The sequence below is a fragment of the Euprymna scolopes genome, chromosome 7 (genome assembly GCF_053919585.1).
Source record: "Euprymna scolopes isolate OS-2025 chromosome 7, ASM5391958v1, whole genome shotgun sequence".
NCBI classification, from domain to species: Eukaryota; Metazoa; Mollusca; class Cephalopoda; order Sepiida; family Sepiolidae; genus Euprymna; species Euprymna scolopes.
Window position 1 is genome coordinate 47,372,093 of NC_136488.1, and position 17,417 is coordinate 47,389,509.

Sequence of the window (17,417 nt, forward strand, 5' to 3'; positions counted from 1 at the left end):
AATAAACAATATTTTCAATTTCATCATCATCAGTTTAATCTCAATTTTACATGCTGGCATGCATTGGACTTACAAACTAACCTATCTATGGCAAAGTCTTTATTTATTCTTCTTTCATTTAGGTTCATTTTTATTATTTCCTCAGGTTTTCCTTGGCCTTCCCCATGCAAACTGAATCTGCTACCTCAATTCTTCTACCTCTACTAACCCACAAACTCTCATCCATTCTTTTAACATACAACAGAAGTCCATTCTGCAGCACATATCTCCCTATAGTGTTCAGATTTAATTTTCCTCTGAAGACATCAGAACTAAGCCTGTCTTTAAGACTCATATTACACATCCATCGTACCATTTTCAAATCATTTCTCTCTATGCAACGCATACCCTCAACTCTCACTGGCTAGGCTTCACTTTCATACATACCTGACAGACTTTTTTCATAGTCGACAGTTGTAACACTCTGCTGGTTAGTAATGACAGAAACTCCATGCACTTATTTCATCCACTCCTAACTTTTGCAATCACACTCACACTGGCTCCACCCTGTGCTCCAATGATATCCTCAAGGTAACAAAACTTCTCGACAACCTCAATATCTTTGTCATCAAGATATACATTCTCCACATTTGAGTTGTCATCCCTCTCCATTGTCTTACACTTCTTGTACACAATCTACCAGTATTTATTTATGTTATTACTAACTAACTATACCTACAAGTATTATTTGGGAGTCTTCATCTTTATTTATTTTTTTTTTTTTTTGACATTTTATTTTGAAAACTCAGATTCTGAAATTTGAATTTATTTAATTGGTTGGTTTCCTGTTTGAAAGCATTGGTAAATAGGAAATCAAATAGAACATAAATAAAATACGTTTTGAAGCTATCCTACGCAAAAAAATAATAAATAATTTTAAAATAATGTTTATCGATATATTTTTGCGTTGAATGACTTCAAAACGTATTTTATATACATGTTCTATTTGATTTCCTGTGTACCAATGCTTTCAAACAGGAAACCAACTAATTATTCCTTCAACCAAGAATGCATATGCCATGTGCATTCCTGGACTATAAAAAAAAAATCGTTGACCAACAACTAAACAGACATGTCCTGCCTAAAAGTACCATCATGAGGCATAAGAAGAAAAAAATATATCTTGACAAGGAAGAGCGTGTTCACCGGTGTTCTATTTTGAATTTATTTATGATATCATTTGATCATTAAATTATTTAGTGCACTGGAAAAGCAAATCGTTTTTGAAAGAAATGCATTTTGATGTGAAATTGGTGAGAAAAAGAGGTAAATCACCAAGAAGATTGCATGATAGTATGTGACACTGTGATATTAACATTGTTACTTTGTGTAAAATCTTAGTAATTTCCCATTTTTCTATTTCAGCATAAATACCTGTGATTTTAGATGAATAAAACCTTATCAACTGGTTATCATTCATCTTCTGTGTTCCAAATCATTACAATTCATTCATCTAGAATCTAATCCAAAATGGACTAATTTCTGAAGCCACAGAGTTTTGATGGTAACCCTTCAGCACCTGATTCCGCAGACCATTTGACACATTGGCTGTGTACATTTAACAACTTCCTGAGGTCAATCGACTGTCCACTAACTAGCAAACTAGATTTTCTTACCAACTACGTGCCATCCAGTGCACAAATTAACAGCAAATTGTGACTCATATGAATCGGTCATCGCTAAACTCCAGTCTCTTTTCGTAAAGCACTCTAGCATTGTTCATTCTAGACATCTTTTGGCAACCTCTAAACAGGAACCCAGTAAAACGATTGATGACTTTTTGCAGAAGCTAGATTTGCTTACTCAGATTGTTGCTTTGAGGCAGTACCAGCTATAGAACACCATGACCAAGCAGTTCATGATTCCCTCATAACAGGCATTCACTCTCATACAATTTAACAATGACTCTTAGAAAGGACATTCAACTTGAAAGACGCTTCTGACTTAACTCGTTCTCTAGAAACAAGACAAATCTTGTATCAACCTCACACCATGTGGCGCCACCACCGAACCACCAGTGACTTGTGAGGTTTCTTATATTTCTGAAAATGTTTCAGTTGCAGTAAAGGGAAAAATGTTTCTTCTGAAGTAATCGACAAATTAAATGCCCTGCCCATGATGCGGTCTGTAGAAGCTCCAGCAAGATGGGACATTTTCAACTAGTCTCCCGATCAAATCGTTCCTCTAAGAATGTGATTTCTGCTTGTCAATCACATCCCTTTTAACCTGCTGCATTATCTGATTGTCTATTGAAAGCCATAATTTAACTTTCAGTGAATGGAATAATCCTGGAATAGCTCAGAAAGTTATATATCACCGAACATCATCCATAAGTATGACTGGCCGATACAAACTTCTTGCTAAAAGATATCAATGGCATCCACAGCCTTATCAAATATTACATTAGGTCACCGCTATGCAACATTAGTTTACTTACCTGCATTTCAAACTTTCAGTCCTTTCTTCTCTTTGCTCAGACATCTTACTTGGCCACAACTTTCTCAAACTACACTCAAAGATAGAGATACCTTTTGAGGGTCACAAAGATCCCTTCTTCTCTATATGCGCCATAATGGCGTCCTATCTTGTTTCTCCACTCTATTCAAACATTTATCACCTGGTTGCAAGGCTATTGCTACAAAATCCAGAAGATACTCACCGATCCATCAGCAGTTTATACAATCTGAAATTTATGACCTTCTAATAGATGGTGTTATCAAACAATCTTGCTCTTCCTGGAGAGCATAGGTTCTAGTAACCAACCAAAGACTGGCACAAGAAACATCTTATCATTGACTATAATCAGAACATCAACCGATTCACAAAACGATGCTTATCCTTTACCAAGAACTGATGAACAAGTCAAAAAAAAAAAATGCTCACTATTCCGTTTTTACTACCCTGCATTTGCAGAATGCTTATCAAATACCAATACAAGAAGAGGAGAAGCAATTCACAGCTTTCGAAGCCTGTGGAAATCTATATCAATTCTGCCATCTTTCATTTGGCGTAACAAATGGTGTATCATGTTAGCAAAGATTAATAGACAATCTAATAAAATGTGAGATAGCCGCCAACACATTCATGTATGTTGATAAACTCACTATATGCAGTCGTAATATGATGGAACATGATGAAAACCTTAATCGTTTCTTAGATGTTGCCAGGAAGTATGGCATAAGTTTCAATGAGAACAAGAGCATTATGCAAACTGAGAGAGTCACCCTCTTCGGGTATGAAATGTCATTTGTTGTATGCTTCCATGCTTTGAGATACATTTACCGCCACCACAAGATGCTAAATCACAACAGCAGGTTGTTGAAATGTTTTCATATTATGCTCAATAGATTCTTCATTTCTCAGATAAAATTTGGCAGCTAACACAAAACCAAGTCTTCCCTCTACCTGAATCCTGCTTAGCAGATTTCACCAACCTCAAAGAAGAACTTGAGCATGCTTTACTTACAACAATTGATCCCAACATACCCTTTACCGTAGAAACCGACACCTCAGATGTTGCCTTGGCTACCACTCTCAATCAGAATGCTTTCTTTTCTCGATCTCTTTCAATCAGCAAGCAACATTACTGTTCAGTTGAAAAAGAAGCACTTGTCATCATCGAAGCAGTACATAAATGGGGTCACTACCTTATCGGTTCCGCCTTTAAACTCTAATAGTCAAAACAAATATCTATAATCAAGCTTCCCCTTTGCCATTTTTTGTCAAGATCAATCGAGATTCCTCTCCTCCAAACCCACTTTTTTTTGTTCAAAACCGCCGCCCTCGGCTTGGACGAGACGACCCGCTGAACAACTATTTTCGCTGTTAGGCATGCCTTCCTTTGTTCACTTTGACAGAGGTCCATCATTCCTTTCAATGGAACTAACAGATTTTTTTGCATAGAAAGGGAATAGCAATGAGCCACACAACTGCCTATAACCTGCAGGGAAATGGCCAGGTAGAATGATTAAATGCCACGTTATGGAAAACAATATCGCTGGCATTGAAGTCGCAAAGACTGACAATTTCTCATTGGGAATCAGTTTTGTGTGCTGCCTTACATTCCATTTGTTTGTTATTGTGTACTGACACTAATGCTACACCTCACGAGCGAATATTCCAGTATAATCGGAAATCAACATCTGGTATCTATCTTCCCAGTTAGCTTTTTTTAGCAGAACACCCTTGAAATCTGTGATTATCTAAAGCATTTTATTGCCCATGTGTATTGCTACTTTGATGAAATATAAGTCATGTGACCCCCAAACCCCATCATAAATCGCTTGAAGTCTTCACGGCAAAATTACCATTTTCAGTTTTTAAAGATTTAATGAGAGTAGAAATGGATTGTGGATTTACTTTAGCAGCCTTGTAATTCTTACTTCCCTAATTTTGTCCTTTAGTTCTCACATTCCATGGCGATGTTTCTGACAATGGGAAAAAAATTGCTGTTTTCTGAGTCAGAATTTATCCATCTAACACTTATCACCACTAGATGTCTTTTAAGGTCATACCTAGGACAACCATATAGTTTTGGAGGACATACATCTTAGTGACAATCAGAAAACTAAACCCACTGCGATTAGTTAAGATTCAATCAACACTGTTTTAAGTAAGATCTTCAGGATGAGTAAATTGTTCATAAGTCTGAAGAATGCTGACATCAAAGCACAAGCTGAAAAGAGTTGACATTTTCAGGACATTTGACTCACTTCCAGGCTAACTCTAAGAATTTCTACTGCAGATAAAATATGGGTTCACCACTTCAAAATCAAATTAAAGATTTAAAGCAAAAAGTGAAAACATTCTGGTTTTCTACCCTTGAAGAAGTTCAAGCAAGTAGCATCCATTGGCAAGGTAACGTCTTCCGCTTTATGGGGATTGTGAAAACATGATCAGGAAAGCTTAATTTTGAAAAGGAAAAACTATTAATCAGAATTAAAGCAATTGAACAAAACAATCAAGTTAAAATAAGGAAGCTTAAAGCAAATGTTATCTTTCTCTACAATAATGCACTCATTCATACTTGAGTTTAATAGCTGTAGCAGTCAACTGTAGCTTTGAAGTGCTACTGAACTGCAGCATTAACCCTAAAGCGAGTTTAACCAGCTTCCTTCAAAGAAGGAAGTTTCATGGGGGTATGAAATTCACAAGCAGTTTCTAATCGCATATATGACATGACGACGTCTCCCTAAATACTGCGCATGGTATTCTTAAATCGGTCACCCATCTGGTATTCCCAAATCGGTCACCCATTTATTTAACTGGTACTGAACGGGCTCAATGTTGCTTAACTTCAGAGATCTAACAAGAACTGGTGTGTAAGCATGATTATGTCAGATTTTGAAGTGGCACCCCCACTTATGCAACAGATTTAATTATCTAACTTTTTGTTTCCTAAACTGAAATCCTACCTGCGTGGTGACCATTTTGGAAAGAATAATGAGGTCATTTATGTTGTGGAGTATCTTTTAGGGAATCAGGATGCTATTATCTTCCATGATGGGATTGTGATGCTTGAACATCATTGGACCAAGTGTATTCATGTCAATACACTATATTTAAAAAAATAATAAAAAATTGATTAAAATTAGAGATACCCAAAGAATTATAATAAATCAGATGTAAACTTTTCTCTTGTATAACTCGATAAAATAGGCTGAAATAATTTACTTCTTGGTTTAAAAACTGAAGCCTAATCACTAAGACACACGATTCAATGTTCAAATCAATCATTACCGTTCGTGAACTGGACTCTAGCAATTGTTCTTTGACACGATGTAGTTCATTTTCATTGGTTTCCAAAGATGAACGGAGATTGTTCACCATTTCTTCCAAGGCTTGGATACGGGAGCGAGCCAAACTTTCAGAACTCATAATGGTCAGGTCATTATCGTACGAAGCTATGATCTGCTTATAGCCATCTCTTTCCTGGATTTAAAAAAGAATTTATTTATTTTTGCAAAAAATTTAAACAACACCAATATCAAACATCTTGATTACATATATATAAGGTTGAGAAGAAAGTCCCTGCAGAATTTTTAATTTTGATTTCAAATAAGTTTTTATTTTAATACCTTTACTTTATATATCATTTTAAAGAGTGTTTTTCGTTCCATCTAATTGTTTAAATTAAAATCGTTTTAAAACAATAGTCTTATTTTCAAAACATTGCTTTTTTTTCTATCTTCTATTCAAATTTACACAATTTTCTTATTTCAATTCAAGCTAGGCTGAAAAGCTGATGAAACAGTTCTGATATCAATGAGGCGTTTGGCCCAGGAACCACTACTGAATCCACAGCACAATGGTGGTTTAAGAAATTTTGTGGCGGTAACGAGAGTCTTGAAGATGATGCATATAGTTGTCAGCCATCAGATGTTGACAGCCTTAGTTAAAGCCAATCCATGCATAATTGTTCACAAACTTGCTTCTGAATTAGACATAACGTATACCACGATTTCCAATCACTTGATATAGATTGGAAAGACAAAAAAACATGGTAAATGAGTTCCTCTTGAATTGAACAACAACCAAAGGAAACGCTATTATGAAGTGTCATTTTCCCTTCTCTTACGCAACAAGAATGATCTGTTTCTCAACTGAGTTGTGACTTGCGATGAAAAGTGGGTTCTTTACGACAACCAGCGACACTCAGCTCAGTCGTATTACACTGATGAAGTTCCATGACACTTCCTAAAGCCAGAGTTGCACCCCAAGAAGGTCATGCAGACTGTTTTGTGGTCTGTGCCTGGTTCATCCATTACAGTCTTTTAAATGCAGGTGAAATCATTACAGCAATGAAGTACTGTCAACAAATGGATGAAATGCATCAGAAACTTCCACAACAAGACCCGATATTAGTCAACAGAAAAAGCAATTCTCCTTCACAACAATGCCCAACCGAACGTTGCTAAACCTGCAGAAGTTGAACGAATTAGGTTACAAAATTCTGCCTTATCCGCCGTACTCTCCAGACCTCTCACCTACTGACTACTACTTTTTCAAGCATTTTGACAACTTTCTGCATGAGAAATGCTTCAAAAACTTAAGCTATAAAAACGTGTCCAGCGACATCATCGCCACCAGAACACAAGTTTTTATGTTACTGGTATAAATACACTTGTTTTGCGTTGACAAAAATGTGTTGATTCTGATGGTGCTTATTTTGATCAATAAAGCCAAGATATATCCATCTAAATTTAAAAGTTAAAAACCACAAGAACTTTCTTGTCAACATGACAATACTAGAAAATGTGTAACATTGAGTTCAACTAACATTATTTGAATTAGGATAAAGTGAATTTGCAAATTCAGTTAAATTTTTAAACATAAAAACAAAATTCAAATGAGCCTCTTTTTGCTTGCTATCTCTCTCTTCCTAGCTACAGTTAAAATAGTATTACTACTTGTGGTGATATTGTAATGGGACTTTCTCAATGGATTGGGGGAGGAGGTAGTGGTAATACTAATTATAGTACTTATGCAGAATACAGAACATGCTGAAATAATGTAATTTAGAAAACCATTCTTAACATAGAGAAGGGAGGGTGTTTTGTAATTATTCTATAATTTCGCTTAACAGTTTAATAAGCAAAAGATACTGTAAAACTAATTCTATGAAAAAATAGCATGGTCCATAGTCTGCATAATCACGATAATTCATAACGGTTATTATGATGGTGAGAATGGGGGTTATAGAAAGTGTAGTGATGGAATTTAGGTTAAATTTGAAATTTAAGTAGAAATATGTTTTTAGAATTCAAATGTGTTTTGGCAGACAATGGAGTAAGAGTTGATGTGAAACATGCACATTTTGTCATTTATCGTTTAAAATAAGAAATGCATGAAAGCATAGATTTGAAAAATATGTCATGAATCAAAAACGTCAAAGCAAGTATCGTCACAAGTGCATCCATTCTACTAATGGGGCCAGTGAGGCCACTGACATAAATTAGATGAGTATGAGGAACTATAAAAGTAAGCCATGAAAATTCCCCATATTATTTGGATTCTTCAAACTACTGTTTTTATCTTTAGTTTTATTTTCACAATGTTTTGGTCGATGTAACCACCAACGTTCTTCAGCTGTACCTTGTCGAACTCAGGAATCTTTGTCAAACACTGGAATCTGCATGGAATTTAAATGGAACCCTTTTATTTAATTCACGGGGGTAGCATGCTCTAATTTCATCAGCTATAACTGGGTAGAAGTCCTAAGGAATTTGCAATTGTATTTTTGAGTATCACCCACACAAATCCAATTTACCAAATTTCAACTACTAACAATTACTACATGTTCCCTTTGACCACTGTACACTCATTAACCCTTATCCTCGAGTGACCTCTGGACCTTGATAAGTGGTGACTCATTTGTAAAAAAAACATCATTAGTATATATTGGGTACAATATAATAATCAATAGAGTATATTGGCTCTATAATAAATATGAAATCCACATAAATTAAAGTATATTTTATGACCAGGTAACCCCAGGGTGCCTGCCATTATATATATATATATATATATATATATATATATATATATATATATATATATAACAGGGATACGAGTAGCCAATAGCAAAAAAAGTTGAAATTTAGATAAATCCCCTCCCTGCGTGTGTAGGGATAGAGGGCACACAACTAAAAAACAACTTCAATTTTGTGCTAGTAATAAATAGTACAAACACATTTGAAATAATTTGAAAAATGCTTAATTTCTGAAATATTGATATTTGAACAAAACAAAAAAAAAACAGGCAAATTTAAGTTAATTATCAAATTTAATTAGGTTGACAGATTCATTTTTCAGATATTTTTTTTTCTTTGATTTTCCTGAACAACTCTAATCAGTTTAAACTAAAACAGTAAAAATATAGACAAAAAAAAAAAAAACACTAAGTGTATACATATGTGAGGGAAAGAAACAGGAAGTTATTCTTTTATGAAACAAAAGTCATTTAACTTCTCTACCCCCATCATAAATAAATAGAAGTCTTATCTTTATGGCAAAATTATTATTTTCAGTTTTCAAAAAGAATTGTCATAAGTGGAAAAAGGTGGACAGGTAAGGCAAAACAGAGAGAGGAACAGAGAAGAAACAGGTGAAAAGAAAGATAAAATAAAATCTCATAAAATAGTGGCAAAAAAATGAGTAGGTATGGCTTTAGCATTGTGGTAGAAATCAGCTTTATTTTGTTAAAAAAAAAAAAAAAAAATTTTTTAAAAATGCAGATTTAAAAACTGCAGAAAACTTACATCCATAGAAGGTTCATGCTATTTAATCAAAAATTAAAATAATCAAAAGAAAAATTGTATTCCACCCAGAAATGAAAAATTGATATATTTAACAAACTTGATTTTCTTGAAAATACTTTCATGAAATAGAAATCTAATGTTTTCAGAAACTTTGCTAGAATTATGTTTCACTTAGGTCAGAAGCTATATTTTATTTTAGAATTAAATATCTTCGCCTTGCTTTTTTCTGTCTTAAAATTCACGCCTCAGAGACACAAATACTGTCATCTTCACCTCCAATGGATAAAATACCAATCATCATTAATGGTGATTTTCTTGAAACAGTTAGGTTTCAAATATCTTGACACCGTCATCACTTACACATCAAGGTCGAGCTGATATCAAAGAGCAAACTGACCTTGCATATTATGCCTTCTGGGGATTCAATTCCTGGCTCTAGTTAAGACGAGATAAGCTGCAGCATAAAAGTCAGAATCAAACACTGGTGCAAATAGTTATCTTTAATTCCTAGTCAATGGGAATTGCTTAAACAATTTAAAACTTAATTCTCACTGTTTGTGTTGCATCCTCCACTGACTAGTGTTATGTTTAAGGTTCAATGTTTTGTAAGAAACAAAATAAAAACAAAATTTGTTTTCTTTATTAGTTTGTTTTTTGGTCACATGGACTTAGAATTCGAGATGAAATTAATGCAGGTAGATCTCCTTTATCTTCTCTTATTCTATTCATTTAACATCATTTTTCCTTTGTTCATAGGTCATATGTTTTATATTACGTAAGCTTACTCTTCAGTTCAGCTGTCTCCAAATTTTGCTCCATTGCAGTCTTGCTTTGAAGTTTTCCTTGGCTGACCAATCTTCATGCAATTTAGGATATTCATGCTTCTGCAATAGTTTGTCTAGAAGGATGAATGTTCCATATGCTCATACCAGCATAAAATTGATTCGTTCATAGGATAACCTCCATGCTGGGCAAATGTAGTTCTTTCAGGAAATCTTCTAATCTTTTGAGTCTGATCAGATTTCAGATACATCCAAATGTGAATCTGTTATTGAGGTGCAGATGGGTGAGAGAGAGAGAACTGACCAAATATTATGACGTTCTTAACACAGCTGCTACAAAACTTATCCTGGATGTAGAAAGGGACAGCTTGGGACGTTATCAGATACAATAACTCACAAAATTTCATTTTCACTCTATTGAGTTCACATCTACCACCTCAGAGCATTTTCCATTAAAATACTTGTAAAATAGACACAGATGCAACATTGTGGTGATGAGACAGAGGCTGGAACTTGGCCAATAGTTCAGGATCTATTAGATTAAAGACTTTCTTGGACCTTATCTAAGAGGAAGAGACTAGTGGTAGATGCACCATCCCAGATGTGGCAACAATGCTCCATGCATGAGTGAATTGTGGCTTTGTAAAAATATAGGAGACTCTCTGATGTAATTTTCTAGCACAGTAGAGGGAGTCTACCTTCTTTGCTGCAGCCTTGCCAATGTGCTCAATGTATTTGTTCCAATTCGTTGATATCTATGCTGATGACACGACCATCTATGGCAACACATCAAAGGCTGTAAATGACAAAGTTCTCTCTAATTCTCTCTCCTCTGATCTTGAGCAAGTGGTACAATGGGGGAAGAGGTGGCTGGTCACTTTTAATGCATCCAAAACCAAGCTTCTACCTTTACATCATCAATGCTCTAATCCCCATCTGGCATCAATTGAAATGGATGGCTCTCGTCTTGGGGAGGCTCCATGTTTTGACAAGCTTCTGGGTTTGACCTTTACTCCTGATCTGAAATGGAACACGTACATCAAATCTGTTGCCAGGGACGCTGGGAAAATGGTGGGTTCCTTCTACCGCTCCAGAAGATATCTCACTACTAATGCAATTCTCTATCTGTATAAAAGCCAAGTACGTCCAAGGATGGAGTACTGCTGCCACATCTGGGCAGGAGCTGCTAAAAACAGCCTATCCTGCCTTGACAGAGTACAAAATAGACTTTGTGGTTTAGTGGGGGATGCCTGTTCTCTTCCCTGCAACCTCTCTCCCACAGAAGAGACATTGCGAGCCTGTCTTTGTTTTATCGTTATTTCCATGGCAGGTGCTCGTCTGAGCTCTAATCCCTTGTCCCCCCTTGCCAATCTTTCACGAGAAACACCCGTCTGGCTGAAACTACTGTCAATAATTTTCCCCACTCTTTATCTGTGCCTAAATCCAAACGTAGATTCCATGAGCAAAGCTTCTTTCTTAGAACTGCATGCCAGTGGAACTCTCTGCCGCTTGCCTGTTTCCCACCTGACTACAATTTGGACATCTTCAAGTCCAACATAAACAAACTCCTGACAAACCGCCTCCTTAAGTAAGACACTCTATCAAAACCCCCAATACTAATGATTACTACAATACTATCTCATTGATTACTGTACACGCAATAACTCTTATCCCTGAGTGGTCTTCGGGCCTTGATAAGTGGTGACCCCCATGTAAAAAAAAAAAAAAAAAAAAAAAAAAATCATAGGCAGATGAACCTTAATCCAAGAAGTTTGAAGGATGGGCTTTAAGTGTTGTATTTCTGTGGTGTTGTGCGTATATTCTGTACATGTAAACACGTGTATATAACGAGTGACTTATTGAATGTGCGTCTGTGTTTCATACATGCATTTACATGTGATCACCTAGTTTTCAAAATGTCACAAAACAACTTATCTGGTTATATGTTCATATACAATGACAAATAAGGGACAGAATAAATACCTTTGTCTCTTGCCAGACAAAGGAAGACATACCTTCAATAAAAAAGGTAAATACTTTTCTATATGGTTACAATATTTGACCAATTAAGGAACACACTTGGCTTATTTTTGATCTTGTTGGACGGGAAGCTGCAACGAAAATTCTACAATGAACAACAAACCTCAGGTTTATTTCGGTAACCTTTATTTCTACAATGCTGTTCCTATCCTGGAAAGGTTGAATATTGATACAGTCCTGTCTACATCTTAATTATTGATGTTGCCCCTGCTGGGTGCCATCCAATCTGCCGACTGTCTCTCTCTCAGCTGCGTGTTACTCACTAAATACTCTACTAACAACTTTCTAATGTGTCTCTAAACTCATTATATCATGTATCTACGTAACCAAAAATCCTTGCTTGGTCTTTTGTCATGTATCTTTGCTGATTAAAACAAAACATTCTAATCTAACATTATTAAACATCCTTCTAAACATTTTATTTTACATATTTCTGGCTTAATTATTTCTACATTAAATTCCAGTCCTATTTCAAAACATTCTTCTGCCATTATAACACTTTGTTATTTCCATAACATTGTCACCAGTTCAAATGTTGGTCACTCACCTCTCTCTCCGGGACATCTGACATTGCCCAGCCATAATATATAATATCAGGTAGGATGTTATTTGTCATGGCAAGCAGTGATTGAGAAAGAAAGTTTTTTGTAGTTGTTAAAGGAAAGAAGTTTAGCCTTAGTAGCATTAAATGTTACCACCACCACAACACTAAAAACTGGAAGTTGTTTTCTAAGGTTTCTGCCATTGTCTTGTGATTGCAATAGATTGCTAATGGAAGAAAGAAAGGCAGTCAGAGGGTGAAGTCTGTTCAAAGAGAAAGAGAGAATTTTTAGAAGAAAGATCTTACTAATACTTAATTTTTTTTTTCTAATCCAGAACTCCCATGCAACGCTGGGTAGCCTTACTAGTATTGGATAAATAGAAAGCAAAATAGGTGGAGGAGGGGATTAAAATTAATCAGAAACTGAATTTACCTTCTCCAAACGTATACAACGTTTATTCAAAGTCTTAACCATGTCATTGTAGTGATTGTTGGCTTTTTGTTCATTCTCAAGATTCGACTGTAATTTCTGCACTTGATTCTGTAAGCGTTTTATCTCATTCTCTTGGGTTAGAACACTGAAAAATACCAAATAGTCACAATGCAATGAAATTATCACAAGATCATTATAATGCATTGAAAATTAGTTTAATTGAATTTTTTAATGGAATAATTTTCCAAATGATAGGAAATACAAAAAAAAAAAAAATCTTACTATAATGTATTTACTACAATGTGATACAGTCAGAACCAGTGTTAGGATCTTGGGAGGGTTGGGAGGAGGTGGGGAGGTCGAAAACTGGAGCTCTTCAACTATATGTCATGTCAATTTTTAAAGTTTTCCAACAGAAGGACCACAAGCCCCTAAAGTATCATTGAGTAGAATAACATCCCTTTTTAATATATAAATTAGTGGTCCTGAAAGGTATGTGCTTAAGGGTTGATATGACAGTATGTAACACTTGTCCAGAATTCCCCCTTTATTAAAACACAAAAATAAAATAAAAATTTGTAAGGTTTACGAAGAAGCAAGGATCTACCTTGTGTTGCCATCTTGAAGAAACAAAGGCAGATAACTCAACAATAATTCAAATTTGCAAAGCCAGCCTTGTAATACCTATGATTTTCCATTAATTGTTTAAAAATAATTTTCTATATAAAAATAAAATGGGTACTTGTACAGTTTGATCAAGACATTAAAAAATGAAAATATTACGAAAAAAAAAAAGATATATTGTTCATATCCGTTATGGAATGAAGTTCTCCGGAAAAAAATTTCACTTAATTTGATCAAGTAGTTTTTTTTTACAGCGAAAAAACAATTTGTTATGATACCAATCAAAAGGTACTCATGTTTTGATTTTTAAGATGAAACGCTATTATTTAACATGGGGAAGGTGATATCAGTGCTTTAGACTGAGTTATCTCCCCGTGGTCATGTTCTAAAAATCCAAACATGGCTACCTTCAGCATGCTGTCATAAAAACGTGTTTTTACCCTGTAAAAAAAAAAAAAAAAAAACTACTCGATCAAATTAAGTGAAATTTTTTTTTGGAAAACTACAGTCCAAAACGGATACATAAAATATAACTTTTTTTTTCGAAATTTCATTTTTTAATGTCTTGATTAAACTGTACAAGTACCATAAAATGACTTGTACAATTTAATGATTTTGAGAATATGATCTTTTCGTCACGGGCATGTAAAGCATAAAGGTTTTTCTGTATTTATGTTTTTAATATAGGGTTAATTCTAGACAACCATAAAAAAATTATAATACTATTCCAAAATTAAAAGCAAAATTTTAATTCTGTAATGTACAAAGCTTTATTTTATTAGTATCAAGATTTAATGTATTTGGGAAAGTAAAAATTTGGAATTTTTTTTGTCTGAGTATAATTTAGTTTATCTGAGTATAATTTAGGTGCACAAATTAACTAGCTGGTTCATTTAGAAAACAAAAACTCCTGTGAATACTTTCAAAAGTTCCTTTTTTTTCTTTTTTTTAATTATTTTCATGAGTATTTATTATTATATGAATTTATCTCATTTGGGTCAGTTCTATATCTCTATAAGATTTTGATTGCAGAAATTCCCCTCTGGACCAAAGTACCATAGGTTTGCAACAACAGATGCGAAATACAAAATTTTTATGTCGAGACTATTAGCCACTATCTTATGTAACTTTAGACACATTTAGTTATTATAATAAAATCCTACATTTCATCCTATCATCATCACAATCACAACCATCTTTAGAGGAAGTATTTCCTATTTTCCCTTCTAGATATCAAGTCCTCCTACCACCTCCCAGTTATCACCAGGAGGAATTCTGCACTTTCGCTTTTTACAATTTTTATGCTGAAGAAAAAAAACATTTTACGGTGATGCCAAAGAAAAAAACAACAAACATTTATTTCCTCTCTCTCGCTCACTTATTTTGTACATTTGTTCCAGTAATTAATTATATTTTTTTCAAATATAGTTACGTTTTTTTTTAATGTACTTTATTTAAACCTGCACAATTTATTACAATCATCGCTGAATTAAAGATAAATGTTTTAGCAATATCATCTACTGGATTCTCAACATTGTGCGCACGTTAACTTTTTCCTTTTTTTGGGTGGGGGGTAAATCTGTACATTAAGTCCACCTCCACGATGTTCTTTAGGTTTTCAACTATACTGATTAAGAAAATCTCATTTAAATTTTGTGGAGATGTAGACACAAGTACTTATAGAGATATAACGATCTGTATTATGCACTGTAATTCACTGGCTGCCAGGTTTTTATGCACACACAGTAAACAAATCTACTCCTCTCCTACTGACACTGCCAGCCCCCATTTTTTTTTTTTTTTAGCATTTGCATATATGTAAGAGTATGCTGACAACGATTATCACGGTTAAATTTGAGGGAATTATTCCCCCCCCACTCCCAAAAAAGAGGGTTGTCTACTCTGAAAGCCATTCTTAACATAGAGAGTTTGAGATGTCTATTCCAAACACCATCCTTAACATGACAATACTTAAAGAAGTGAAGCAAACAAAATCGTAATTGTTTTGTTTTACACATTAAAAAAAGACAACATAAAACTGGAATTAACTTTAATACTGTTGGTAGAAGAGTTGAAAAGAGGAGGAAGACTTGAACAAACAGAAACAGCTAGGACTTCTACTACTGATTTTGATTTCTCTAAACATTTAATATACAGTGAGAATCCCTAACCTCTAAATTTCTGTTTTTACTTAACATTATTATTCTAATGAAGCAGTTTTCATAATTTTATTCATTAATACCGATTTACACATTCCCTTATTTGCTTTTTTTAAATTCAAACAGTACCTGCATGTTATCGCCCTAAACCAGCACTAATCACCAGTGAAAGCCAGATTATTTCATTTCGCAACCAGTGTCTATGATCATTCAGGGACAGCAGTGGCCACCAAAAACAATTGTAATTTACTTTTTTGCAAGGGGGGATCAGGCTTCCACAGGGCAACACTGGTTCACGGGTCCTGCTCGTTTAAAATACAATGGAAACTATTTTCATAGAAATGTGAATAAACTCATATTTCGCTGCGTGTTATAAATTTTTCTATCCAAGGAACTAATTTTTTGCGTGATCCAGAAAATATCTGCTTTATACAAACATATTTCTTGATTAAATATATTTTCCATTTTGTGGAATTTCCACAGGCCCTGCTGATTAACTAATATTTCAGCAAAGAATTCACAATATTTATTAGATTAAGTGATAAAGTCGCTTTTTGTGATAAAGTCACTTTTTATACTTTGAAATTTATTTTTTTAATTATCCATTTATGTCCCTTTTTAAAAGGATCTTGTAGAGTATTAATTATTTCAGATAGCTGACAAAATATGAAGAAAAATATTTGTGAATGAGAAGTAAATTTTTATTTTTCAGAGTTTATAGTTTAGAGCTTTATGTTTTGATGTTTATGTTTTTTCTTTCATTTTTTTTACTCTTTTTTATCCAAAACAAGGTACATTCCCACTTGGAATGTAACAGGCTACAGAGAGTTGAACAGATGTCTGTTCACATTACATTTAAACTTCTGCAGGTTAGTACAGTGAGGGGAGTAGGAAACAAGCGAAGTTCAAAGTCCAGCAGTCCAAGAGAAGAAACTATTAGAGTAGAAGACTGTCTGACATCTAGGGACCTCAACAGTAAAGGGGTTGGATTTTGCTGTCTTTTGGATTAGTTGGGAGTATGTATGTCAAGGGGTTACAAGTGCTATGAGCTCATCAGAGCACATTCAGTTAATTAATGTAAATGGTATATTTTTCTGTTCGTTGGGAAAAAAAACCCAAAAAAAAAAACAACCACGCTTTTACGAGTATTTAATGTAGGCAAAATAATTTTTTACTTTAAGTGTTAATAATTTATCTCAACAAACCAAATAGCATTTTGTTTTTTAATCGATTCACTATTTGCAATTGCACAGTTTTTGTTTTGTAATATTGTTACAGGCATTTATTGGTAGCAATAAAAATATAAATAAAAGCAGTGTTAAATTTTAAACACCCAAGAAAATGCTATTTCAAACTTAAAATATAACAGATCAAACTTAAATTTGACAAACCAACAAAAAATAGCACCCAGTAAAAATAAAATGGGACAATTGTTGTGCCCCTTTCAAATCAAAACAACCATAGCATAAATCTATAAATATTTAAAACAGTCGGGGCTACCCAGCATTGCACAGGGGAGTATTATGTAATTTATTTTTA

At 34.2% G+C, this 17,417-nt stretch overlaps 1 protein-coding gene across 1 annotated transcript in view; it reads right to left on the minus strand.

Moving 5' to 3' along the window:
• The window catches only part of LOC145279707 (mitotic spindle assembly checkpoint protein MAD1-like), a 93,264-nt gene that overhangs the window by 12,655 nt on the left and 63,192 nt on the right, over window positions 1-17,417 (minus strand). Inside the window, exons 11-12 of the mRNA XM_080130987.1 lie at window positions 13,096-13,240; window positions 5,779-5,970 (exon numbers count right to left, since the gene is read on the minus strand). Coding sequence (XP_079987113.1) covers window positions 5,779-5,970; window positions 13,096-13,240 — 337 coding nt within the window. The remainder of the gene's footprint in view (window positions 1-5,778; window positions 5,971-13,095; window positions 13,241-17,417) is intronic.